Raw genomic sequence first — 27,055 nt, 5'->3', positions numbered from 1 at the left:
AGAGCCTGGCGCCTGGCAGGAGCGGGGGCCGCGGGCAGCTTCGGTGGCAGCCCTTCTGTAAGCCAGCAAACCCTGGTTAGTGAAGCCAGCGCTTCCACAAGAGCCCATCCACCCAGGCCGCTCTGCGCCCCAGGCTTCCTTAGAGCCTCAGGGCTCGGTCCTTCCGAGGGCAGCGTGAGCGGCGCCCTGCGCCTGTGGAGCATGAGGCCCGTCATGAAGGTCATGAAGATTACGGGGGATCTTGCGGGGGAGGGAGCAGGATGGGACCCGTGCAGGACCCGTGCAGACTCTGCCGTTTGCCTGGTGTCAGGCTGCTGCCAAAAGGCACCGAGGCCCGGGAAGCCCACACGGGTCCTGTCCCGTCCCATCCAGCCCTCTGAAGATTATTTCACGCCCTTTATCCTTTATAAACCCTGCCCTGGGTTTGGCTCATAGACGACCTACGGCCGTGAGCACTATCGTGTTGTTGCCTAACACGGTCTCTTGTTCCCCAGCAACTGAAGGAACAGAAAAATGCTGGCACCAGAACAAATGAGGTGAGTCTCCCTCTGTTTTGAATGGTGTCTACCCAGCAGGTGTGTCCAGGCAGGTTGGCTCAGCAGCCCGAGGGCCAGGGACACTTGTGGGAGAGGTTCAGACCCAGCAGGGAAGAGCTGGGGGTGAGCTTGGGGACCCAGCGTGTCTGGGGTGACGGCAAAAACACACGTTCACGCTCTATGGCCGTCGCGGCGGAGGGGGTGCAACGGGCTCCTGCACTACTCACGTTTCACAGGCGAAGAGTGTGGCTCACGGGAAGCATGTGGGATTCAGCTAAGGGTCACGGGAATTACTGTCTGGGCTGGAGCCAGTGGCCGGCTCGGGGACGACTCGGGACGGCCGTGCTGAAAGTGACGGGACCCAAGGGCTTTCTCACCGCCCAGTAGCATCGTTGTCCCGTCGGTTTCCATTTTATAGCCAGGTCCTTGGGGCAGGAGTTAACATTTGTGATGCGTTAAAAAGGGAACTGGTTGAACAGCAGCCCCTGTGCACTTGCTCTCGTGCAGGGTGTGTTGGGCCCCCGCAGCCGGCAGCGAGCCGTCCTTCCCTGCCAGGTGGACACGGGGTGGCCGGGTGGGCTGGGTGCGCCCGCACTGCCTGGCCCTGCTTTCACCCCTGCTTGCCCCGTGGCCTCCTGGGGCTTCCTCCCCTCCCTGCCTGCCCCCAGAGCCGCCTGTCCTGCCGAGTGGCCAGGATGCTCCCACCTGATAGTGGTGTGAAGGCGCTTGGAAACTGTTAGGTTTCCGCGTAAGCCCAGGACTTTGTGACCCACCAGGCTTATGTGAATCGGTCCCCCAGGCTGTAATCCCACGGGGACACGGGCGCTTTCCAGCGGGCAGGGTCAGCCGGGGCTGGAGCGGGCCAGCAGGCCGAGGGGGCTGAGAGCTGGAAGCCCAGCATCGCCAGTAAACCCCTTAGAAGCTGCCGTTTTCCTGTGGGCCGGTCTTTCTGTTAATCTGTAGCCCTTGCCATGGCTCCAGAAATCGTACCTTTAAGACAGAGAACACTGAGGTACGATAATTACATCTGAGACTGTTCCTGAAAAGTGGAATATTTTTTCTGGATTGCACTTGGTTGGGGGTCAGGCTTTCTGCAGCTGCCGCAGGGCTTATCCGACCCCTGGAAGTTGCAGGGCGTGTGGATGAATCACTGAACGCCCCCCTTCTCTTCGAAGGGCCCTCTGATCGTCACCGAAGAGCTCCACTCCCTTAGTTTTGAGACCCAGTTGTGTCAGCCTGGTTTGGTCATCGACCTCGAGGTGAGACTTAGTGGTTCAGACGTGGACATCTTTATTTTTACCTTTCACTGTTACCTGTATTTTTCTTTGTCAGGTTTTGTTTTAGACGTGGTAATTGCCAAAAAAGACGATCCTTTTTAGCTAATGCTATCTTGACATTAATTGAATGGTTTGGGAAGTTAGAGAACTGAACTCCCATTTAAATGCTACAAATGAAATGTTTGTAAAATGTTCTGGTTGAGGTGTCCTATGTTAATTTTTTTATACGAAGCAGGGAGACTTATTTCTTAACTGAAAGCTATAATGAAAAACTAGAAACAAAAGAACTTAACTTTACATCTTTTGTGCTCAAATACAAAACATGCGCAAGTTTACAAACCACCGCTTGCTTGGTCTGGAGGCCACCCAGGGTCTGCAGGCGGTATTTCTGTGGTTCTGACGACTTCATGGTCTTTGTCCTCTTTCAGACGACCTCTCTGCCCGTCGTGGTGATCTCCAATGTCAGCCAGCTCCCGAGCGGTTGGGCCTCCATCCTGTGGTACAACATGCTGGTGACGGAACCCAGGGTACGGAAGACACATCTGCTTTTGTACCAGGGCTAGACAGAGACCCCGTTGTGTGGCTCCTGCCGAGCCCCTCAGGGCCGGATGTGCAGAGAAAAGGGACAGGACTCCAGTGGCTTCGTCAAGAATATGGAGTGATTCTAGGAAAGGGAAGCGTATATGTGTATTAGAAATGAGGATTACGGTTTTCCTTCTGTGGGAATAAGCTCAGGCAGTAGCTTTCCTGGGACTCTTACCGTGGAAGAGTTCATTTATTGCTTTTCTTAAAAAAAAAAAAAAATAGCATATCTATCTGCTAAACAGGTGTGCTCAGCTCACTCGTAAGCGTGGATGCGCCCTGCTGATTAATCACAGCTCGTTGGGCCCGTGCACACTGCCACAGCGAGCACTGAGCGATTGCCCGCACACCTGTCAGGGCACAGCCTTGTTTGTGTGTGCTTCTGTTTAAAGACACTTTATCTATTTGTTGGTCTATCAGCATTGAGCTCACGGCCAACGGCACGGTACCTCGTGGCCGAACGATGCTCACCTAAGCACACGTATCTTCCCCGTGGGGCCATCTTGCGCGTAGGAACATCAGGCGACGCCTCAGTGCTCTTCCTGGGATCACGTTAAAAATGAAATTTTTAAAAAACCCACAAAAATGCAAAAGACATGGCACTAAATAGACTTCAAAAAGGACAGTGGTTTGCAGTAGGAGAGCTGAAGCGAAAAGGCAGTCGCTCTGTTTGCCTCTCCTGGAAACACGTGTGGGCGACTCCGATCGCTCGCGCTCTGTTCCCAGGAACGTCCACAGAAAGCTCCAGAAGTGCCCTGAGGAGCGATTTGAGGGGTAAAGTAGCTTTCTGTGAGTAGATTGAATTCACAAAGGTGAACCTGCAAATAATGAGAATCCACTGTGTTTCTCTTGTGTGACAGCTTGTGTGTGTCACAGAAACTAGAACCGAACTTTGGTGCAGGTCCCCAAGTGTTTGAGCGCCTCGCCTGCAACCAACGGCCTGAGCTTTCGGGTTTTTTTCTCTAGAACCTGTCCTTCTTCCTGAACCCACCTTGTGCACGATGGTGCCAGCTCTCGGAGGTGCTCAGTTGGCAGTTTTCTTCTGTCACCAAAAGAGGTCTCAATGTGGACCAGCTGAACATGCTGGGAGAGAAGCTACTCGGTATGGGCTGCATGTTTATGAAAATTGAAATTCACACAAAATATCTCCACTTGCTCCTTTCCCTCTTTGCTCTCTATTTTGTTCAAGGTAGGAGAATGTTAAAAAAAAAACAAAATCTGTTGGCTTTTCCAGCTGCAGCTTGTTATGGCTAAATGAGAATTACAGTTCAGGGGATCCCCAGGTGGCTCAGCGGTTTAGCGCCACCTTCAGCCCAGGGTGTGACCCCAGGGTCCCGGAATCGAGTCCTGCATCGGGCTCCCTGCACGGGGCCTGCTTCTCCCTTGGCCTCTGTCTCTCTGTGTGTCTCGTCAATAAATAAATAAAATCTTAAAAAAAAAAAAAAGACAGTTCACCTTGGAAGTAGGTATATACCTGATAAAACGAATGAATCATTTCCTGATTATCTCACATTAGCATCTCTGAGCAGGTTGCCTAAGGGAAATATGTTTGAATTCCGTAGAATATATTATTTGTGGCTAAAAGAAATGCTTTGATGAGAAAGATGAAGTCTTATTAACCTTGGGGAGGAAAACATAAGTCCCCAGCATTAGTAGACTAAGGAAGGGCCTGGGGACGCCCACCACATAGCATACATCCCGGGCTCAGGGGGCCGAGGTGCATGGAGACGCAGCCCCACGAGGGTGATGTCCCTGACAGCTCGGCAGGGTCCAGTCCACGAGAATCCCCTTTCAGTTGCTAACGTCATGGATTTATTAGTCATTTACGTAAGGAGATCGGAGACCTACTAGTCTCGAGGTCAGGTCTTCAAAGAATGAGCAATTTAAACATCCACAGGCACCTTTCCTCCAGGTTTGCCTCTGTACAGCAGGATTGCACATATTGCAAACGCCAGGAGAGCCTTGCTCACCCGATAGCTCTCCAGGTGTCTTCTCGTGGCCGTACAGCCGTCAGAGTAGGGGTCTTATGCTGCTCAGTAAGGTGTACGAACTCACCTTGTCCCGGCTCCTTATTTGGTGACAATGAAGACAGATGCCCTTTCTGCCTGGACAGGCTTGTTTGTGGTTCCTACAGAGATGGCGGCCTCAGCACCTGCACGGTCTGGGCTGCTTTAATTTGTGCAGTGATAACCACCAGGCTTCCTTCCCTGCTCTCCTCTCTCTCACTTGGCTTTTGATTTGCATCAGGCTCCCGGAGCCTGTGTCCTGTTTGGAGGAGGGTGGAGGGAAACGGCCAGATCCTATCCGAAGTAAGCCTGGAGAGCCAAGCGTCCGTGCAGTGGATCACCTAGGGGTGACCTTGGCCTTAGTCTGCAGTTTGAAGAGGCTCTGGAGGACGAGTGGGAGAGGAGGCTGCTGAGGAAGGAGGCGGTGGGGGAGGTGATGCTGCACCGACAGGGACCAAGGGGAGGCCTCTCCAGGGCGCCGTTAGTTAGTGCCCACGTGTCTGAGAATATCGGCCTTCCTCTGCTGGGTGTTGGCTCTTTGAGAGGAAATACAGGAGCCACCCATCCAGCCAAAGCTTCAGAATCCGCTTCTGTTTCCTGAAAAAGCCTGTGTTTGCTTGCTTAGGTCCCAACGCTGGCCCCGACGGCCTCATCCCGTGGACGAGGTTCTGTAAGGTGGGTGCCGCCTCGGTCCGCCTCCGAGCTCTCGCTGTCCTTGGAGGTTCCCCGGGGCTCTGCTGTGCCGGCCGCTCCGCCCTGCCCTGCAGCGTGCTAGCGCCTGGCCCTGGCCCCGGAGCCCTGGGGCCAGTTGGTCGCTCTCTTGGGTGTGGGAAGCCAGTCCCCAAGCGCATCTGTTGGGAATCGCCCGCAGGTGTGATAACGGTCTTCCTACCCCAGTAAGCCTGCCCTTCCCTCAGCCTTACTCCTTGGGCGAGGACACGTGTGAGGTCTGTGCCGTCTTGGACAGCCCAGGACGCTCCCCGGCCTGCTCCACCCAGGGCCCTCTGGAGGGAATGACCAGACCCGCTGGGGTCCCCAGACCTTGTGGACGAGCCACACGGCTGGATTTCACTAGCGGGAGGGCAGCTTTGGTTCCACGATCGAGCTGAGGCCATTCCTGGGCTGGTTCACCAGTTTGCAGAGAGAAGCAGAGCCTGGGCCCGGAAGCGTGGAGCCCGGCGTCCACCTGCTGCCAGGGGGGCGGTGGCTCCTCGGGGGATAGTGCGTGTGGGGGCAGCAGGGCGACTTCACAAACAAATCCAATGGTGGGAAGAGGCTTGGTAAGTCACCTGTTGCATTCCTCTGCTCCTAATGTGTGCGTTTTCTACACTTGCAGGAAAATATAAATGATAAAAATTTTCCTTTCTGGCTTTGGATTGAAAGCATCCTTGAACTCATTAAAAAACACCTGCTCTCCCTCTGGAATGATGGGTAAGGGCCTTTGATAGATTTATTTTCGAGACATCATTTTAGCGTACGCCTCCCTGCTGTGGGGCTGAGCCTGGCCTGACTCGACAGACATTCTTCTTTGACAAGACTCATGTGCCCCTCACAGAAATGGACACTTACGGGCCGTCCACCAGGGCTTCGTGATTGTGGAACCTCCGAGGACCAGACTTCCACTTTCATAGCCTGTGGATATATGTTTTCAACTCTTAATTAAGATCTTTTGAGTGTTGCTCATGCATTCACTCATTTGATAAAAATTTCCTAAGCCCTTACTTATTATATTGCTGCTAGGAAAGAAGAAAAACCTTTTCAATTCAGTGAATTGTTTTTATCTGAGTTGTTCCTGGGGTCAGTTGCTATTTCAACAAAGGCTTTAACTTCCCAGAAGGGCCAGGACATGGGGCTACGTTGTGGGAGCCTTCCCCTCCAGTAGAAAAGATGCAGAAATTCAGACATTCTCATGGCCTTTTAAAAATCATCAAGTGAAAAAAACGGTCATCGAATAAGTATGAAAGGCTCGTGAATCCAGCAAGTATTTATCGATCATCTGTGCATCTCCTTGTCACCACATTACTGGCTTGTGTGGACCTGAGCGTGTGCACATACAGGCGAAATGCTGCCTGAAGGGTCAGTTAAATTCAGGGCCTCTGAAACTCCCGTCGAGTTTCGGTAATCGTGTCCGTTCGGGAGCCAGAGTGCGAGCTGCCAGCACACCGGGCCTCACAGCCGCTGACTCCACCCGCAGGTGCATCGTGGGCTTCATCAGCAAAGAGCGCGAACGCGCGCTGCTCAAGGACCAGCAGCCGGGCACCTTCCTGCTGCGCTTCAGTGAGAGCTGCCGGGAGGGGGCCATCACGTTCACCTGGGTGGAGCGGGCGCAGGGCGGAGGCGGTAAGCAGCCCTGCGTGTGCTCCCCGACCTGGGGTCCCCAGCCTCATGTGTGTCCCCCCTCCCAACCTGGGGTCACAGGCCCTGTGTGTGCCCCACCCTGTGACCTGGGGTCCCTGACCCCTTGTGTGTCTCCCCCCCTGACCATGGGGTCACAGGTCCCCTGCCCGCCCCCGCCCCGACCGTGGAGTTGCAGGCCCCGTGTGTCACCCCCCCCCCCCCCGACCTGAGGTCCCCAGCCCCGTGTGTGTCCCCCCAACCCCCGACCTGGGGTTGCGGGCCCCACTGTGCCCGACCCTCCGACTTGGGGTCCCTGGCCCCGTGTGTGTGACCCCCCCCCAACCATGGGGTTCCCAGCCCCGTGTGTCCCCACCGACCTGGGGTCACAGGCCCTGTGTGTGCCCCACCCCCTGACCTGAGGTCCCCAGCGCCATGTGTGTCGTCCCCGCCCCTGACCATGAGGTCGCAGGCCCGTGTGTCCCCCCCACACCCCTGCACCCGGGGCAGAGGTGGAACAGCAGAGCTGAGCCAATGCTAAAGACAACCGAGGCCGTTTTGCAGTTGCTTCTCGTGGTTGCTGTTCAAGGGGCTGGAGGGATCCAGTGACTTTCCTGCTTTCTGAGCAAAGATGCAAAAAAACATGGGATACTTGTCTTATTTATGTAGTTTTTTTTTTTTCTCCAAAGGAGAACTCAGAAAAGCTGGAATTAGGGCCCAGGGGGCAGTAGTGTCAGTCCCCCAGGCAGTGCCCTTCCTGTGGAGTGGGAGGCGGAGCTAGCAAAGCAGGGGGCAGAGATGGGGAGATGGGGCAGGGCCGGTGCCAGCCCAGGAGGCCTGGGTAGGGTGCAGTAGCAGAGCAGTGCCTGGGTGTGTGCGCCAGCGCGGGCTTCTGGGTCGGTCAGGAAGCAGGATGCAAGTGACGTCTGGGAGAAGGACCACGAGTGAATCACCCTGGTGTACTGCATAAGGACTGGAAGAAAAAGTAGCGAATGGGATCTTTTTGTTGTTTAAAAAGTTATTTTCCATGTATTGTCATTATTTATTGTAATAAGAAGTTACATTCTTCAATCTGAAAAGAAAAGCAACCGGAAACCTCATTTTTTATTAATCTGTGACCTGAGCCAAAATGACCTGCTTAGTACTTATTTAATAGCTACCTGTGGGTGGGTCCCTCCTTAAAGATGCAGGCTGCTAAAAATGTTTAGTAACCTCTTCTTGCCAGATTTACAGACCTAAGCAAACAATGACGAGTGCAGCACTGTTGCATTAGTAACAAGTAGTGGCTGCCTTTATTTTTCCTGTTTTTAAGAAAGGATTATGATTCATTTAGAAATGAAGCAGCACACTGTGTTATAAATCCTATATCGTGATTAGTTCTTACCAGGCTCACTCAAGCCCGTTAACTCTGCAGTGTTTTGTTTCTCTCCTATTGTTTGGGGACAGTCCAGGGGACTCACTGAGATCTCCTTCTTTTTAGAACCTTACTTCCATGCAGTTGAGCCCTACACGAAGAAAGAACTGTCTGCTGTTACATTCCCCGATATTATTCGCAATTACAAAGTCATGGCTGCTGAAAATATTCCAGAGAATCCCTTGAAGTTTCTGTATCCGAATATTGATAAAGACCATGCCTTCGGGAAGTATTACTCCAGGCCAAAGGAAGGTAGGTGGGGAAAGGGAAGGATCATTGCCCTGATGAGTAATAACACAAGTCCTATCTGCTGTGATTATGTTCTCATTTTATCATCATCCAAAGGTTTGCTGGAGATGGGGTTTAGTAACACACGGGGGGGACGCCTGGGTGGCTCCGCGGTCGAGCGTCTGCCTTTGGCTCGGCCTGATCCCAGATTCTCAGGATCGAGTCCTGCGTCGGGCTCCCTGCATGGAGCCTCCTTCTCCCTCTGCCTGTGTCTCTGCCTCTCTTTCTGTGTGTCTCATAAATAATAAATATTTATTTATATTTTAAATATAAATATATTTATTTAAAATATATTTCAAACATAATACTATCGTATAATATTTAATGTATGTTGTTATAATATGTTATAAGAAATATATTTTAAATGTAAATATATTTATTTAAAATATTTATTTATTCATGAGAGACAGAGAGGCAGAGACACAGGCAGAGGGAGAAGCATGCTCCATGCAGGGAGCCCGACGTGGGACTCAATCCCAGGTCTCCAGGATCACTCCCTGGGCCAAAGGCAGGTGCTAAACCGCTGAGCCACCTGGGCTGCCCAATAAATAAAATCTGAAAAAAAAAAGACTACACAGGGCTTTCGGCTTTCCGTGACTGCAAGGCTCCTGCACAAACCTCACCCATGCTGAGCATTAACCTACCCCTTTCGAATTGCTGTAAGCAGGCTTTCCAAAGATGGTATAAACCCAGCATAGTGGACATATAACGTGTTACCTGCCTGGTACAAACAGATGAACAAAGAATTTATTTTAGGCGTGTTGAAAAAGTCATTTCTGGTCTTGTGTATCGATCACATTATTACCTTTTCCACGTGCAAAGTGGTAAAAGGCAGGAACACCGTGGCCAACTGATTTATACCAGCCTGTTCCTTTTAAAATTGAGAGAACTAAGGTCCAGGGAAACAAATGGTTCATTGAGGGTGATCTCAGTAATTTATGAGATCATACTATTTCTAGTGATGACTGTTAGGAGCGGACGTAGGCTTAGAACGCAGGTTCCCTGCTTCTGTGTCTTTACCAAATTGCATTTGAGAACATTCAAGTTAGGCTGCTTAGGGAAGAAGATGCCCCAGCGTCACCTTGACAGCTGGCTGAGTCATACCAGCCAGGCCGGGACCACAAACCCACACAACTGTGCACATTTTGTGCTCCAACTTCTGTAGGATTTCAAGGCTGGGAAGGAGAACCCTCTCCACTTCACTTCCATGCTGAGCCCTCCTCCCTTCCCTCTGAGTTGTTTCTGCATTCCCACCAGAATTTCAGGTGACCCAGACGGGTGTCACAGCCCCTTAAGGTTACAGGACTCTAACCTGACTGTCAGGGAAAATGGTAAAAATAATTAACTAATTATATTTAAATTCCATTAATTAACGTACAGTGTATATTAGTAGTTCCCTAGATCGAGGTCAGTGATTCATCCGTCTTCTGTCACACCCAGTGCTCGTTCCATCACGTGCCTCCTTAATGTCCATCACGCACTTACTCCCCCCCCCTCCAGCAACCCTCAGTTTGTTTCCTGTAGTTAAGAGTCCTTATGGTTTGTCTCACTCTCTGATTTCGTCTTATTTTTTCCTCTCTTCCCTTATGATCCTGTTTTGTTTCTTAAATTGCACACATGGGTGAGATCCCATGATCAAACGTCTTTCTCTGATCGACTTACTTCACTTAGCGTAACGCCCTCTAGTTCCATCCACGTCATTGCAAATGGCAAGATTTCATTCTCTGATGGCTGAGTAATATTCCGTTGTTTACATGTGCACACCACATCTGCTTTATCCAGTCGATGGCCATCTGCACCCCAGAGTTTATAACAGCAAAATAGTAAAATTTGGTGAAAGAGAACGTTGGGTGTGTCTCTGCGGATGGCCTGCTAACAGAAAGTTGTACCCGATGTGTTTGCTTCTAGCACCAGAACCAATGGAACTTGATGGCCCTAAGGGAACTGGATACATCAAGACTGAGTTGATTTCTGTGTCTGAAGTGTAAGTGAACACGGAAGAGAGCCGTGTTTAAAACCCTGCAGCCAGCCCCGCTCCTGGCCAGGGCCTGTTGAAGATGCTCGTACTTTGCTTTCTCATTATATTTGCTGCTGCTGCCACCGCAGTTGGACTCTTTGGAAAGATCCTAACTAGAGATCCTGGTGTCACTGCCTTTCAGAATTTTACTGCCTTTATAAAAAACAAAACAAAACAAAACAAAAAGCAAAAAAAACCCACCAGCATCCAAGGTTGTATTTAAGATCCCCTCCCCCGCCCAACTGATACTTTGAAAAAGTATAAATAAAATAAACAAAAATTGATCAGAGTGGGAAAGAAGTTCTTTTCAATCGAGGAAAGGCCAAAGTGATGGTTGAGATACATTCTTCTCGCTTGCTTTTATTTTGTTGTTTCATTTTATAAAAGGTAGAAAAAAATTTGGAAAAGTCATTGTCAGTTATTTGGCCTGCAGCACTGTCTTGGGGTGAATGGATGTAGCCTTCATGTAAAAACACTGGAGCAGCTTTATCTGCATACAAACCTCAAGGTAGGGATGAGGGAGGGACTCCCCAGACATTTCTCTGGAGCTTCTCGGGCCAGGCTCAGCCCCGAGGCGTCCCCACCGCAGGGCGACCCGCTGCACAAGCTCGCACGCAGGTCGAACAGGCAGGAGCGGCACAGGTTCCAGGCTGGCTATTTCTCGCATCTCTAGAGCCCTGGACGTTTCCCGAGGGGCCGGGCTGGGGACAGGAACCCCCGTGATCCGTTCTGTTCCAGAACGTACCGCACAAGTGTGTGCACCGTAGCGGAGATCAGAGTCTAAAGCGACGACGTGGAGGTCGTACCGCTGCCCCCGGGATCTGGTGCCAACGTGTCCTTTCCTCTCTCCCCGTTTCAGCCACCCCTCCCGACTTCAGACGACAGATAACCTTCTGCCCATGTCTCCTGAGGAGTTTGACGAGGTGTCTCGCATAGTGGGCTCCGTGGAGTTCGACAGCATGGTAAGTAGGCGGCGCTGGGGGGCACCCGCCGGGCGTGGGGGGCATGGGGGGCCGGGGGGGGGCTCGCTCGGGCACAGCCCCCACGGGCAGTGTCTCCCCAATGCCGAGACCCCGTCAGCCCCTAGCAAAAACTCAGTGACGTGGCTGGTATTTCACAAGTTCCCCCTCCGCCCTCTGCAAGTCGTACTTGGAGAAATGTCACGTACTAAGGAACTCAGGCTTCTGCCACACGGAGGTGCTCTCCCTTGGCCATCGTTTCCGCTCTGGGTCTGGGTGCGGGGGGGCAGGCAGAGAGGATGGATGCTGGGCAGCGGGCATCCTACGAGCCCTCCCCAGCGGCCGGGAAGCACGTCCACCTGCTTCACGCTTGACGACTGGTGGTCCTGCTCCCACCCAGGGCGCTCCGGGCCTCGGCGAGAGTGGAGTTGCCGCGAGTGTCATGACCGGGGTAGGAGCAGGATCGTCCACATGAGACGGAATCTGTTCCCTTTGGGAGGATGGTTTTCTTCTTTTCGGTTTTTTTTTTTTTTTAAAGATTTTATTTGTTTGAGGGAGAGACAGAGACCGCGTGAGAAAGCGTGAGCATGAGCGGCGGGGAGAGGGAGGAGCAGACGCCTGCTGAGCTGGGAGCCAGGTGTGGGGCTCGGTCCCAGGAGCCCCGATCGCGACCTGAGCTGAAGGCAGGGGCTTAGCCAGCGGAGCTCCCAGGTGGCCCAGGGAAATATTTTTCAAAATTACCAAGTAGCATCTTTTGCCTGCCAGGCCGCAGTCCCTCCTCTTGAAGACTTTTTTTGGTTGGTTGGAATCTTGGTGACACTGTTTAATTTTAGGCTCTTTTTCCACATGATGCTATTCCAGTTAATTCGTTAAAATTTGTTTAATCTTTAAAAAAAAAAGACCCTCCCTGGGTTCTTCCTGCCCTCTCCTCATGGCGGTGTACTGGCGCGCGGCCCAGAGACATCCCGGGGTGAGGTGGCCCCGTGGGAAGGGACGGGCGGACGCGGGGTGTGTGCCCTGGCCTCAGCCCTGACCTCAGCAGCACCTGTTGAGAGCTGGGTTTCCGGCATGTACCCTTTTCTTGGTCCCTTTTTGTCACCTGAGGAAGCCCAGGCTCAGACCTTCAGAAATGTGACCCTTCCGCCTTCCCCACGGTTGAGAACGGAGAGAGGGCCCTTCCGCCCTGTGCACGTGTCGCACGAGCCCTTCTGGGCGCGAGGGTGCGTCCTTGTTGGACGGTGGCCCCGAGTCGGCCCGAAAGTGCTTTAGGAGCCCGTCGCAAAAATGGGAGCAACGTGAAGCCCTGTCACTCCATGAACGTGACATCCGCTGCTAGAACCGCAGGACAGCGGACCTTCTTCTGTTCCTTCTTCGCCGTCCCAGGCGTCACGCTGCCCTTACGGTCCCCAGCCCCCTGCGGGTGAGGCTTGCCGTGTGCAGGCACCTGCCACTAGTGGCCCGTCCTCATGGCCGCCTCCCAGCAGGCGTGACCACTATTCTGGGCTTCGTGGTGAGGCCCGGGCGTCCCAGCCTCAAGCCGTGTGACGTGACTGAGAGCGGCTGCCAGCCCAGGGAGCAGTGAGTCTATCAGAATCCAGCCAGCGCGCCCCGCTCAGCCCCACTCGGCCCCGCTCATCCCTGCTCATCCCCACTCCTGGAACGCTGCCCGGGAAGAGCCGAGCTTTGTTTCATCCTAAACCCCCACCCCACAGAAACCGTCTGCATGGGACTCAGTAGGATTTAGTCAGCGTGTTAGGGCGGGGGCAGGGCGGCCTTCGGGGAGACGCTGGTGTTTGGGATTTGGAAGTGGGAGTCCGGCTGCGTCATCAGCACTGTCCCCCTTGGCTTGGGGGAATGAGGCGGTGCGGCCCTTCCCTGGGCTCCTGGGCCGGTCCTGTGATGCCGTGGGACTGCCCTGCGTGAGCGCCCGTGGACGCACCCACTGCCCTCCAGCCCGCGCCCTGCACCCGCGCCACTCACAGGGCAGAAGCTGTTGGTCGCTGTGCGCACGCCTCCGGGTCAGAGCCCAAAGGACAAAGATCCGGGCAAGACACGAGCCGGGCGAGATAAAAGTTGGGTTTGCTCCCAGATTGGGTGGGCTCAACCTTGTCCCGGTGTCCCTGCCCTTGGCCTTGTCCATGGGTCCAGCCGTGCGCGGAGGTGGCGGCCGTGGCCCAGGCGCAGGGACAGAAGGGCCACAGGCCCCTGAGCACACTGTCCCCCGACCCCGAGCCCCGTGTCTCCTGCAGGCTGCCTCGCCGTGGTCGGTCTGCATGCCCTGGACCATCGGCGGCTTCCCCAGGGCCCGCAAGGCCGGCCTGCTCCCTGCGGCCTCGGCCGGGCAGAGGGTGACAGGCGCGTCCCTTGATCCTCTGTTCCCGTCTGCTTTCCGTGCCAGGCGGCACGCGTGGTCTCTCGTGACTCACTCCCGCCATCCTCTGCTCGGCACCAGGAGCCCGTCTGGGGGACAGAGACCTCGGGCTGCAGGCGGAGGGGGCCTAGGTGGTGCCAGGGGGTGGGATCCGGGCCTTCTGTTTCCCCCCCCCCCCCCCCCCCCCCCCCCCCCCCCCCGTCTACTCCCCGGACGACACGTCCCAGGCACACGCTGAAGCATCGGGCGGGAGCCTCCATTGCACCGTGACCCTGTGTAGCGTGTGGAGGAGCCCACGGGCTGTCGGCCAGCAGGCACCCAGGATTAGAAATAATGGGACTTGTTAGGGAAAGAGCTGTGAATTCTTACGAGCTCTGACTTCGTTACCTGGTCACCGTGTGGCTCCTTAGATCTTGCAGGAATCCTCTGAGACCTTAAGGTTTAGCCCAGTTCTCAAGAGGCTCAGTGTCGGGGACCCAGGCCGTTCTGTGCCCGGCGGCTGCTGTGTACCTTGGACAGTACTTTGTTCTGTGCCCGGCATCCCTGGCCACCACCCGCCGGGCACCAGTGGCACCCACTCCCGAGCCCAGTGGTGGCTGTCAGGCCTCTAGACGCTGCTGGGGGCGGGGTCAGCCCCGTGGAGAGCCCTGGTCTAAGGGGAGAGCCCAGCCTGGAAGGGGGCTGGGGGCAAGTAGGCAGGCCGCCGTCCCCTGGCCACGCACTTAGCACCTACGGGGTGTCCCACCGGGGCCGCCGGCCTAGCCTGTACCTGCAAGACCCCCGCGGCATCCCACTGCGTGGCCTTTAAGGAAGACTCAGCAGGTGCCCGGCCCTTCCCCCCGCTTGCAGCTCCGCGTTGCCTCCTGCGTGTTGCACAGAAGCACATTTGCCACGTGGCTCTGCCCCAGACGTGCAGAACAGCAGAAAGCTTTGTGTGGCCTGCGTGAACTGACCGAGTTAAGCCTGCAGGCAGCAGAGGAATAATCCGTCAGCTTAGGGGATAGAAAAGGCCTCCATCCGCCCCACAGAAAGGATGAATAGCACATGCTGAAGGCCCCGGTTCCGTGGGCGGACGTGCTGCGGGCAGTGTCGCCCCTCCCCCGTCGGAGGGCAGGCGGTGCTGCTGAGGACGCGGGTCTGCACCCCGGGGAGGAAGCTTAACCACGTCTCGTCTCTCTTACAGATGCACGCGGTGTAGAGCATGAACGTTTCCCCTGGCGACGTGTCTCCTTCCCACCTGTGACTCCCTCCTGCTACTCTTCCTTCACCTCCTGTGTTTCTAGGGAAATGAAACAAAGATGAGCACATTTGCTGCAGCCCGTGGATAGCAAGTGGGTTTTCCCCTAATTCAGGAACATCTGTTACTGCGAAGGGCCTCGTGCACCTTGTGAAAGGTAACGCTGAAAGGCCCTCTCCGCAGAGTGGGTGTTAGGCACGAAAAACTCCCAGATAACCCCGAAACCCCCAGGCGAGAACGAGACTCCTTTGGGAATGGTGAGAAGTGGAGCTTAAGACGCACCATGCCCGACGTCGGTGCGCAGCTGCCGCAGGCCGCCGGACAGATCACACGGCCACCTGGGGACCCCTCTGCCGCTCCTATAGGGTCGGCATGTGTCTGTCCTGGAGAACTCGTTCCCTCTGCTTCACGTGTGGCTGCAGGTTTTCCCATTGGTTTACTTGCGACCTAGTTCAAAGCCAAGTTACGTAGAATCACATCAGCTGTTACCAGAGGTGGTGTCTGGCCGCATCGGGGTCGGGAGCAGAGTTCTGTACCTGGCAGTGTTTTGCACGCCGGCCATTCAAAGCCACAAGCAAATGCCATCTCGTGGGAGACGTAGCTTTGCTGTCTGACGGGCTTTACGATGCCGCTGACGTCAGCACAGGGAAGTGCGTTTCCAGCCTGTGAGTAGGTCCTTGCTTTTAAACCCTGATGCCCAGAGCCCAGTACCTCGTGCCTTCGTCATGGTTGCTGGCAACCGAAACGGTCTCCCTCCGTCTGCCGAGGGAGCCAGGTTGACGGCGGCTCCCTCAAGGCCACACTCCTGCTGTTTTTCAAGACGTTAACATCAATTGTAAATCTAGACCAACCCAGAAACTTAATTCGTGTCTCTTAAATGGGTTAATGTGTCTTTATTGTCAGTGGCTAGTAGTTAGTCTTCATCATAGGATTTCCAGGCTGAGAAGAAAAAACAGTGATGAGTAGCCGACCTGAGACCGTGGGAGGACCCAGCAGTTCGAGCCCCCGTCCTGTGTACCCGCACTGACTGCGGCATGTTTCTCACTGATAACTGTGTGTCTCTGACAAATACATTTGCAAAAACGGTTCCATTATCTCTGCTGTGCTTTTTCTAGACCGCTCTGTGGTGTTCCGTGGAGCGTGTTGTGCTTCCCACGCCTCCCGGGTGTGGGCGGGTGGCCAGGCCTCGGGAGCCCAGGGGCCGGGGCCTGCATGGCCGCCCTCGACAGCCCACCGCCAACCCGCGGCCCCGTTACTGGGTCGGGCCGCGCTTCCCGGGCGGGGATGATCGTGGCCTGCAGCCTGTCGTGAAGTGCAAACTGAAGGTGCGTGTGTCCACGAAATGCCCGTGCCCATGGGGCCACGGAGCCTGACCAGCTGCGCAGTGACTTTCAGTAGAAGTGAGGAAGGACCAGGGAAGGGAAGGTAGGAACATCCAGTCCGTGATCGTCGGGTTTCAGGTAGTACCTGCATGGCCCGAGGCCTGCACACCCGAGGCCCCCACACCCCCGCTGCCCGAGGCCTGACACCCGCACACCCCCACCGCCCTCCGGCCGCCGCTTCTGCCCACCTTGAAGCCCCACCTGAGCCCCCGAGCCCTCTGAGCAGACTCGGCGCGGGTTCTGAGCACTACAGGCGTCCTGCTCCCGTCGACGGTGTGCCTGGCCTCTTCCTCGACGATGACCCAACCCGAGGGTGCAGCCTTCTGCGGGAGCGCTGCCCCAGCCAACGGGCCACATGGGCGGGTGGGTCCCACCTGCAGCGGCCCCTGGTGCCCCCGGGGCAGGCAGTGGCTCGAAGCACATTTTGGTGCTGATCGAGGCCCTGCCTCCAGAATGCACATACGTACGTGGGGCCGTGTCCTGGGTCGAGGCCCGGCTCCAGTGCAGACACCCAGGAGGAGAGGAGCACTGCCCGAGGTGGTGGCCTGCCCTCGCCAAGACAGCCCCACCCCCCGCAGACCCGCCGTGACCCGGCCGGCCATGGTCGCCTCAAGGGAACGGGCCACGTGTGCAGGGAAAATCATGTCACAACAGCCCAGCTGCCACCGAGATGGGACCCCGACGGGCTAGCCCGGACGCTCCTTGGAGGGGCTGACGGGGGGTGTGGGGTGGGCCTGAACCCTGCGTCATACCAGGTGCCACGCCCTCTTGCACCCAGACATGGTCCCCTGTGTCCTGGGGGGGCTGAGACTGGCCCGGCGGCCCACGCCCACGCTGTGTGACCCATTGTCACCGCGGGCCCTACGTGGGCCCCGGCTCGGGGATGTTTGTGCGTCGTAACAGCACCTGGAGTAGTGTCTGTAGAGGATTCGAGAAGCACAAACCCTTTATGTGCCACTTGGGAAACCTTTCCCCTCACTAAGAAGAAATCCCAGGATCCCGGGACGGCAGTCAAGGATCGAGCTACTCCTGCAGTGTGAAGGGACCGGCACCCGCTCCGGGCCTGTAAGCTAATGTGAGCGTCACGTCTCCACCAGTGAGGGGGTCCTTTCCCGTCTGCCCCCCTATCCCGGGGAAAACAGGAAAGAACGGGAGATGGTCTTGAAAGCCGCCCGGAGTGGGGTGCTGCTCCCAAGCCAGGGGCGTGTGCCGAGTGCTGCTCCCGCTCAGCCCCCGTTTGCTCACGAGTGGATCACGTGCGCGGTGAGCACCTGCCGCGGCCTGGCCCTCCTCTCGGCGTCTGGGAAACGCTGGCCACAAGGAGCCCTGCCCGTCAGAGCCCCAGGGGTCTTCAGCTACTGGGTTGTACGCTCCAGACGTCTTATGAAAGCGTTAGACTTTGTGACACGAACAGCCAAGAGCTGCAGAGAACTGAACTGTTCCATGAAACCATGCACGACCTCCAGGAAATGGCGCTTGGAGCTGCGGAGGCCGAAGACTATGGTTTTCGGACCCTTCAAAGCGGTTGGACGTAGTCCGGGCCCTGAAGGACCATCCCGCTCGGCTTCCACGTTGCACTGACCCGGCCTCAGGCTGCGCGTGCTCCGCGCAGGAAAGGCCCTTCTGCCCTGACCGGAGGGAACAAAGTGCCGCACTTACACGGCTTGAAACGCGTTAAGTTTGTATTGGGCGCAGGTGTGCAAGTGCTTACACGCACCGTCGGGAGCTGGCACCGAGCTCGGGCCGTCGCCCCCGTGCCATGCCTTGTCGGCAGCCTCCCCTCCCCCGCCCCTGTACATGGCCGAGTCGTTCCTGTTGGTGGCCCTGCTTGTTGGGCTCCGTCCTAGGGGGCTGTTCGCAGGGGCTGCGGAGGCCGCGGGGGCTCGGCCGTGGGCGCCTGCCTCGCCTCAGGTGGTGAGCGGGTCCGCTCCCCCGCTCCGCCGGCCACCCCCCCCCCCCCGGCCACTCCCCCGGCCATGCTCCTAAGCTCTCTGCCAAATTTATTTACTTTTTTGAAGCTTTGGAAATGTTAGACCCGTGGGGAGGCGGCAAGGGGCGAGGCTGGGGTGCAGGAGGCCTGGAGGGGTGCAGGCTCTGGGATAGAAGTCAGGTGCCCAGGCTTCGCTCCCTCGTGCCGCGGGCGTGACCTCCCAAGCGCTCGCCTACCCTGCCTGCTGGCCGCTCACGTCCCCGCTGCGCCCCCCAGCGCCTTCCTGAGGGCACCTGCCACTCGGCGCGGGCTGCTTCCCCGCCCTCTCAGGTCTGGGGTGTGCGGGGGGGCCCCCCTCCCGCCAGGAGGGTTCATGAGTGACGGTAGGAAGGGGACAGGCCCCCAGGACAGCCCCGCGCAGGTAAGGCCTCGTGTGGTAGCGACAGCGTGGTCGGTGTTGGCCACGTCCCTGCTTCCGTGGAGCCTGTGAGCAGCTCATGCCGCCACGCGTGGCAGGACACCTCGTCCTTTGCCCGCACGGGGGCTCGCTGGTGGCGGGGCGCCGGGGTCTGTGCGGAGCCTGTGGCAGGCCGTGGAGAAGGGGGCGGGGGCCCGCTCACGGCCGGGGTCTGCCCTGCATCCGGGACGGCGGGACCAGACCGGGGTGTCCCACGTCTGTTCGGGCCGTGGGTCAGTGACGCGGACCACGCTGTCCAGCTGCTGGTGCAAAGCAGGTCACCTGGTGACACAGGTTCCCCGGCTGGAGGTGGCAGGCGTGGCAGCCGCCCACCGGCCCCGTGGCTGGAAGACCACGGGCTGACCACGGCCCACACCAGGCAGGGGCTTCTGGGCTGAAGGGGATGCCGCCCGCCCGCCCGCGAACCGGCCGGTGCCCCGCAGACGCTTGTGGGGCGGCACGAGATCCGGCTCCCGGAGGAGGGCAGGACCTCGGGAGAGCGACCTGTCCTCTCAGGATGGGGTCAGCGGCCCTCCCGCTGAGGGGCTGGTGCTCGGCGGCTGGGCCCCGACTTACTGCGGACGGTGGCCGCCCCCGGGCGCTGCCAACAGGCCTGCCGTGCGCCCACGAGGCCGAGCTGCTCCCCCTGCACAGCAGCGGCAGCAGCGGGCGGCCTGGACTCCCAGAGTCTGCCCGTGCCCGTGCCCCTAGACGCAACCTCGGGGAGTGCACTGGTGTGCAGTTGCACGCGTGTGTGTGCGTGGGGGTGTGCATGTGCGCGTGTGCGTGCGTGTGCGTAGTATCGAGGGCATCACCCTTGAGCCGACCAGGTACTCTGCACGCTCAGCAGACTCCACAACCCAGGGACGTAAGGGAGCCTTAGTTGTCTTAAAAAATTCATTTTTACAGATTTTTTTTTGATACATGTATTTATTATGCCGTAAAGAGCAACACTACCTGACTTCATTTAAAATAAATATTTCCCAATTTCGGAATGCTTACAACTTGATTTTTAAGATTAGGTTCACTTTGGGAGGTTCTGGAAGCAAATACATTCATGGCTGTACAGTCCCCAGGAAGGAGGGAGGTCAGTCCGACGTGAGGTGGTTCAGTGCCAGGCGGGCAGCAGGGAGCAGCATGGGGGGGGGGGGGGCGGCCCACGACCCCCAGCCTGGGGTCACGGGCAAGGCCCCCGGAAACGGCAGCGCGTAAGCAGCTTTGCACAAACACGAGCAGCTCGAGCTCCCGCGTACAGAGGCAGCCCCGCGGCCCGGAGCGAAGACCCAGAGCTCTTTGGGGTGCAGGATGGGCGGAGGGGGGTCACGGTCACGGGGCCGACAGAAGAGCGCACCCCCTGGAGCCGAGGGTTATGTTGCTCCCATCTGACAGATGAAAGCGGCTTCCAAGGAGCAGTCCGCCCCGCTTTCCATCCCAGCCTCACAGCTGCTGGCGGGCAGAGCTGTCGCCGGCCCCGTTGTCCCCACCGTCCCCCCGCCGTCCCCACGAGGCCCGCACGAGGGACGTGGCCGGGAGCCGCCGGGAGGGCCGTGCAAGGCGCGGGGCTGGGCCCAGAGCAGTGGCTTCCCGTGATGCAGGAGCTCGTGTCCCCAGACGCGACCTCGAGGTCCCCGAGCGTGCGTGTGTGTGTGTGTGCTCAGCCCCCGGCCTCCCGAGCAGACCCCACGGCCCCCGAGGTGGAACAGGCTGCAGCCCGGCAGACGCCCGCCCTCGAGGGTCGGAACACGAGTGGTTCGCCGGCCCCAACAGACCATCGACGCCCCTACGGGCTCCAGCGCGTCGTGGGTCCCCCACCCTCGGCGGTGGCCGCTCTCGGTGTCCCCGGCCCGGGCCGCGGCCTGCAGCCCCCGCACACCCGTCCCGGTCGGAGGGGACGACCTGCCCCCAGCTCCCAGGGGCCGTGCCTGCGCTCGTAGCCAAGCCAGGCCGGCGGCTCGGGGTCTGGACGAGCCGCTGGGCCACCGGGATGGAAATGGGGGTTTTATCAAAAGTGTCACAGAACTACATTCACATACGTGTTTTGGTCACCAAACATCTTAAACAGATTCCCTGATGAAGTCTCCTCAGAATCGGCCTGCGCCACAAACAGCTGCGAACCATTTTAATTTTTTAAGGAGTCCGGTCACGAAGCTCGGGTGATGGGAGACACAACGCACGTGACCCCAAGAGCATACAGTTGTTCAGTCGCTCAAACTAAATCTACACCCGAAGTCCTGAAATCGCACTGTTTCGCTTCTAAAACACGGCCCTGACCCACCTGGACGGACCGTACGACAGAGCTTACTCTGAATGCCTTAAGCGTATCGTACAAACTGAAAGTTCACAAAACAACAAAGGTCAAAGGTGAGGACCGCACAGCTAAGCCAGCGTTGGTAACTAAGCCTCTTAGTCAAATTACACAGCGCACGAGGTAAATATTGCTCACATTGTGGAGGGAGATTGTTTTATTTCTATTTGTTTCCCCAAAGAGATCAGGTTTGTCCTGCGTGTACGATGAAGAGGACCCCAGCAACACGGAGATGACAGGTTGTAAAACAGACATCACTACCGGGCAGGAATGCGCGTGTTCTTCATAATCGCTGTCCACGACTGCGTAGGTAAGCGGCCTGCGCTCGGGGCCTGCGGCGGTTACAAGAGTCCATCCAGGTTCTTGTGGACCGTCTGGTTTTCCTTCCCGTCGTCGGCGTCCCCCTGGGGCGTGTACTGCACTTGGTATTCCTGGAGAATCTTAAACACGTCGTGGTGCCCGAAGTGCAGCGCCTCATCCATGGGGGTGTTGTTCCACCTGAAACGACAAGCACCACCCGGCCCGGCCGTGAGACGGTCCCGCGGTGAGCGGAGATGCTCACGCGGGTTTCGGGGCCTTTCAGACTCAGCCGTTTTAGCAACGTCACAAGTAAACACTGAGATACAGGAAGGGGTTCCTCGCCCAAGACGTGGTCTTATGGGCAGGGTGAGACACGGGGGCAGGGAGAGGCCTTGCCCACGTGTCCCCGTGCTACCACGGAGGGGCGTCCTGGCGTGGACAGCTACGGCGGGCCCCTCGGGTTCCCAAACTGTAATTTCGCAAAAAGCCCACAGAATCCCCCCCAAGTAAAGCATTCGAGGAAGAGTCACCCGTCACCCCGTCCTGTGGGAGTCACGACAGCTCAGAGGTCTGGAAGGGACAGTGACCTCGGGGGACCCCACACCCCGGAGGGATGGACACAGTCCTCTCGGGTAAGGACGGGAACCCAGGGGCTCCCACGGGCCCCCGCACCTCGGGCACGAACGGCGCCTTCCCCATCGCCGGTGTCGTGGGGCGCACCCCGCAGCGGCCGGTGACGAGTGGAGAGCGGACCGGGCACGGCCGGCCACGGGCACAAGGCAAGGACGCGCAGGACGGGGCGTGGGGCCCCCAGGCTGGTGGGTGTCCTCCCCCCGCAGCCGCCGGCGCCCGGCCCCAGCTCCTGCCGCCCCGACTGTCCAGCTCTGCCTTCCACCTCTTGCCTCCTCCGTGGGGTCACGGGGTGGAGCTGAAAGGCTCCTCAAATAGCCTCAGATATTTTGTTTTGGGATAGGATTCGGTAATTGTCATTCTTTACGTCAGGTAAGTAACACTTTACAGGCGCTCCCTTTCCATACTGGCCTCCCAGGGTGGGGGAGTCGGTGGCCCGGGGACGGCCGAGGGGGGCTCTCAGGCACCGCAGCACAAACGCTCCGTCTTAGCGAGTGAGTGTTCACGGCAAGGCCCCCAACCCCTCCTCCGTGAACCAACACACACTCCCCACACCACCCAGGCATGTCCTGCAACTGGAGGCGACACCGATCCCACCGGACAGAGTGGCCTTGGCTGCGCAGTCACCGGGGTCGTCCAGCGGACGCCTGCCTGCCCCTGCCTGCCCCGGCACTTGCACTCCCAGGCTCCTGGAGGCCGGTGTCGTGCAAAAAGAGAACAAAGGCCAAAACCTTTGAACCTTCAAATATGAAGGATAAAACAGAAAAGCACCATGAAGGTTCCCAGCACGTGTGTCCTCCGCTGGCATCACAGACCCACGGCCCAAGGCCGGGGCTGAGGGCTCTTGACTTACTCTAGGAAGTGCGGCGGTGACAGGACACCTGCGGGGACAGGGGGACCGTCTCCCGGCCTGAGGCTTTACAGTCTGGCCTATGGGGTCACGGGGGATAAGCAGAGCGCCCCAGCCCGACAGTCCTGCTAGCACGTCTCGTGAACTAATAAGCAGCGAACTAATAAAACCCAAACTTCTAATTAAAAAAAAAAAAGTGAAACAAAGATTGAATAGCGAGGGGCTAATCTGCTCCCGTGTCCAGTCCCACCTCCTGGTCATGCCTGTGAACCTCTGGCGAGCCTGTCCTCCCCCTCTCCCTCCCCCACTCTGGCGAGCCTCTCCTCCTCTGCTCTCCTCCTCCTCCCCCTGCTCCTCCTCCTCCCCCTCTCCATCCTCCTCCCGCCCCCCCCCGCTCCTCCTCCCCCCCTCCCTTCCTCCCCCTCCTCCTCTTCCTCCTCTGGTGAGCCTCTCCTCCTCCTCCCCCTCCTCCTCCCCCCTCTCCATCCTCCCCTCTTCCTCCTCTTCTCCCTCCTCTGGCAAGCCCCTCCCCCTTCTCCCTGTCCTCCTCCTCCCCCCTCCTCCTCCCCCTCCACCTCATGCTCCACACCAGCTACCCCCCCCCCCCGTGCATGTGGCACGGTGCCCGGGCACAGTGGACTCAGGTGCAGCTGCCCCCGGGGCCCCCCCGATGCCCCCGCAGGCCGTCCACTTTGGAGCGGGTTGGCCTGGGGATGGAGGGGGAGATGGGTGCCAGGCCGGTGCCTCCCAGCGCCGGGCGCCCTCCTGTGCCCTCAGGGCTCAGAGCAGTGGTTGGAGGCCCACCCCGCAGGGCCCCCGAGGATGGGCAGCAGCTTCGAGAGCGCCTGGTCCACGGCCGTCCGCGTCCTGCGACGGGGGTCTTCTCGCTCCTCTAGGGTCTGTCCTGGGAGGTTAAGGCCCCGCCAGGACCAGGTGCCTGGTTCTTCCCCAGCACAGAGCCTGGCTTCCCTCGTGCCGGGGAGCCCACCCCCTAGCCCAGCGGTGCTGCGGAGCGGGGCCTCGGGGGGCACAGGGTGGAGGCGGGGGCCCTGCCCGCGGCCTCTGGGCACCATGGAGGCTGCAAAGGGTCCCCACACGGCGGCTCTGGGCGCACCAGGCACGAGGCGGCTCAGCCGGGGACAGCGGAGCCCCGAGCTGCGGGCCCGCGTCGGCCGGCAGCGTCCTCACCTGTCCTTGGGGAACGGGTTCACCTTGCACGCTTCCAGCAGGAATTTGACGACTTCGACATGACCTGTACCCAAAACAACACAAGCAGACGCCAGCACTTAGTATAAAGCTGAGGTTCCGTCTGGAAAATAAAAAAAAAAAAAAGAAAAAAAGCAAGCGGCCAGCGTGGCGGCTTACCCTCTGCGGCCGCGACGTGCAGCGCCGTCCTCGAGTCGTAGTCCCGCTGCTCCATGTCCATGGCCGACAGAGCGAACCTGAAAGTGGGGGACGGCGGCCCTTCAGCCCCATGTGGCCCCGTCCCCGTGGGCCCGGCCGCCCCTGCTTAGGGCCCCGCAACAGTGCGCCTCGGCCGGACCAGGACCCCAGCTCTGGGCACGTCTGTCACCGGCCGTGTGCAGACAGATGCCAGGCACCTGCATCCCGGCAACGCTGAGGCCCGTGGGATGGGAGGTGTGGGCGCATGTGGGTGTGTGCAGGTGCGCATGCGTGTGCAGGTGCACGTGCAGGTGTGTGCAGGTGCATGCGGGTGTGTGCAGGTGCATGCGGGTGTGTGCAGGTGCACGTGTAGTTGCATGCGGGTGTGTGCAGGTGCACGTGCAGGTGTGTGCAGAGCCGGCTGTCGAGGCCCGTGCGTGTCACTAGGAGCCACCCCCAGGGACGGGGCATCGGCTCCTAACCACGCGGCTGCAGCCGCGCCCCACGGGCAGCCCAGGGTGAGGGCGCAGCCCGCATGGCCCTTCTCCCTACGCCGAGCGAGGAGCCCAGTCGTCCCCCCACCCCCCGGCCTGAGGGGACTGCACTCCCCTCCAAGGACACACGAGCCGGACGGTGGCCGCTGCCCATGAGGGAGCAGACGTCTGGGCGCTCCGGGGACTGCTCAGGAGGCCCGCGGCACTGGCTGGGGGCTCCCCGGGGATCCGGGCCATCTCCACTAGACACGGAGGGGAGCCTCGAGCCGTGTCAGATGGCCGCCGCCGGTGACCCCCACCCCGAGGGCCGCAGGCCACGCGCCACGCCACGCGCCATCGTGTCCACGTACCTTCGCAGTGCAGACACGTCCCCGGTGTACGCAGCAAACAAAAGGTTTATCACTGACTTCACCTGTGAAGACAACAGAGTTCAGGCGGCCACAACGCGGGGACAGGGCGTGTCACTCGCCGCATTGACGCCCGTGCGCGCGGACACCTCCGCTGGGCCACACGCAGGAGCTCCCGCAAGCACCTCCCCAAACTGAAGAACACACATGACGGTCGCGAAGCGGGTCGGGGGAGAAAGTCCACCAGTCGAGGTGCGCTGCGTGGAGGAGACCGTGCACTGACGTGGCACAGGTGGGACACTGGGGGCCTGGGCAGCCGTCGGGGCCAGGGGCGATCCTCAGGAACCTTCCTTAAACCCAGCCTCAGTGCCATGCGGGGACTAGCGTCCTCACAAGCCTCACACCACATCCTGCTGACAACTAAATCATGTCATGGGGGGCCTCCCCAGCCAGCGACTGCTGCCTCCCCGGCCCCTGGCATCAGGGGCCCTCGGAGACCAAGCTCAGTGCTAACCCCTCAGCTCCAGGACGGCGCTCCCTCAGAACGACCGGCTCCAGGCCAAGGCCCAGGGGGCCAATGCCCCGGTGGCCAAGACCCAGGGGTCAAGGCTCAGTGGGCCAAGGTCCGGTGGCCAAGGCCCAGTGGGCCAAGGTCCAGGTGGCCAAGACCCAGTGGCCAAGGTCCAGGTGGCCGATGCCCAGGTGGCCAATGCCAAGGCCCGGAGGGAGCCAAGGCCCAGTGGGCCAACGTCCGGGTGGCCAGGACCCCAGTGGTCAAGGCCCGGTGGCCAAGAACCCAGTGGTCAAGGCCCGATGGCCAAGGCCCCGGTGGCCAAGGCCCCAATGGCCAAGGTCCAGGTGGCCAAGACCCAGGGGTCAAGGCCCAGTGGCCAAGGTCCAGGTGGCCAAGGCCCAGTGGGCCAAGGTCTGGGTGGCCAAGGTCCAGGTGGCCACGGCCCAGGTGGTCAAGGTCCGGGTGGCCAAGGTCCAGGTGGCCATGGCCCGGGTGGTCAAGGTCAGGGTGAGGACGCTGGGCCGTCCTCGAAGGGACCTTGTCCGCTCAAAGCTGCACCAACCCTCCGGACGTGAAGTCCCTGCTAACGAGTGCCCGGCTCCGAGACTTCAAGGCGTGTCTGCTCTTGACGGGTGTCCTTCCGATGAGCAAGAGGGCTTGTGGTCCTGAGAGGTCCTGAGAGGCCATGAGACCATGGCCTGCTTTCACGCACCGTGTCCAGCCAGTTTCTGGGAAACTCCTGAAAGTGCGGTGTTCACATCTCATCAGGTCCCACTCGGACCTCGGACCCTCTGCAGGCACAGGGGTGATCCAGCCGAGTGGGCCTCGATGGCAGCAAGCAGGACGCAGGCGGAGGGAAGGTTCGTGGCCGGCGGCTTGCCTCCCTTTTATTTCTTAAGAGTTTTTATTCGTCCATTGTCCATTCACGAGAGACGCCGCAGAGGGAGAAGCAGGCTCCGGGCGGGGGCCCGAGCCGGGACTCGATCCCGGGACCCAGGTCACGCCCCGAGCCCCCCCAAGGCCCTGGCTTTCCTGGGACATCAAACTGAAGGAGCCGCTGCTGGGACTAGGGCCAGCATCACGATGGAGGCCCGGCGTCCGGCATGTGCGCCCCGTCGGGGTTGGTGCCCTGCACGGCCTCCCAGGTCCTAGAGCAGCGCGGCCAGGACCCCGGGACCCCCTGCCCCCTGCCCCCCCAGCCAAGGGCAGCTCCGTGGAACCAGCCGGTGCTCCAAGGGGCTACGGAAGCATCTCCCCTCCGGTTCCCGCGCCGGTTCGGTGCATCTCAGGGAAAAGTGGTCCCCCGGGAAGTGTCACTGGCAACTCTGATGGGCTCTCCTGGGTGTGAGGCGTCCCAAGGGCCCTTCGCCTTCTCCAGCTGGACCCCAGGACCCCCGAGCCCCCGTGCCCTCGGGTCCCCAGGGCCTCCTGCCCCCACCACG

At 58.9% G+C, this 27,055-nt stretch overlaps 3 protein-coding genes across 3 annotated transcripts in view; 2 read left to right on the top strand and 1 right to left on the bottom strand.

The window, feature by feature from the left end:
- The window catches only part of STAT1 (signal transducer and activator of transcription 1), a 40,030-nt gene extending 23,923 nt beyond the window's left edge, over positions 1–16,107 (top strand). The window contains exons 15-25 of the mRNA XM_041737351.1: positions 495–536; positions 1,712–1,795; positions 2,242–2,340; positions 3,362–3,497; positions 5,027–5,076; positions 5,738–5,832; positions 6,596–6,741; positions 8,216–8,401; positions 10,346–10,421; positions 11,314–11,416; positions 14,968–16,107. Coding sequence (XP_041593285.1) covers positions 495–536; positions 1,712–1,795; positions 2,242–2,340; positions 3,362–3,497; positions 5,027–5,076; positions 5,738–5,832; positions 6,596–6,741; positions 8,216–8,401; positions 10,346–10,421; positions 11,314–11,416; positions 14,968–14,982 — 1,032 coding nt within the window. The 3' untranslated portion in view covers positions 14,983–16,107. The remainder of the gene's footprint in view (positions 1–494; positions 537–1,711; positions 1,796–2,241; positions 2,341–3,361; positions 3,498–5,026; positions 5,077–5,737; positions 5,833–6,595; positions 6,742–8,215; positions 8,402–10,345; positions 10,422–11,313; positions 11,417–14,967) is intronic.
- A 3,086-nt stretch (positions 16,108–19,193) lies between these two features.
- Positions 19,194–20,724, top strand: LOC121480812 (skin secretory protein xP2-like). Its single transcript, XM_041737731.1, has 2 exons — positions 19,194–19,524; positions 20,027–20,724. Exons 1-2 carry the CDS (start codon positions 19,194–19,196, stop codon positions 20,722–20,724), a joined length of 1,029 nt encoding a protein of 342 aa, XP_041593665.1.
- A 513-nt stretch (positions 20,725–21,237) lies between these two features.
- GLS (glutaminase) overlaps positions 21,238–27,055 on the bottom strand; it is a 75,517-nt gene continuing 69,699 nt past the window's right edge. Inside the window, exons 15-18 of the mRNA XM_041737352.1 lie at positions 25,103–25,164; positions 24,241–24,317; positions 24,064–24,127; positions 21,238–21,593 (exon numbers count right to left, since the gene is read on the bottom strand). Coding sequence (XP_041593286.1) covers positions 21,437–21,593; positions 24,064–24,127; positions 24,241–24,317; positions 25,103–25,164 — 360 coding nt within the window. The 3' untranslated portion in view covers positions 21,238–21,436. The remainder of the gene's footprint in view (positions 21,594–24,063; positions 24,128–24,240; positions 24,318–25,102; positions 25,165–27,055) is intronic.

Source organism: Vulpes lagopus, chromosome 22 (assembly GCF_018345385.1).
Source record: "Vulpes lagopus strain Blue_001 chromosome 22, ASM1834538v1, whole genome shotgun sequence".
Classification (NCBI taxonomy): Eukaryota; Metazoa; Chordata; class Mammalia; order Carnivora; family Canidae; genus Vulpes; species Vulpes lagopus.
Note: the sequence above shows the minus strand (reverse complement) of the source record. Positions and strands in the feature narration are given on the sequence as shown.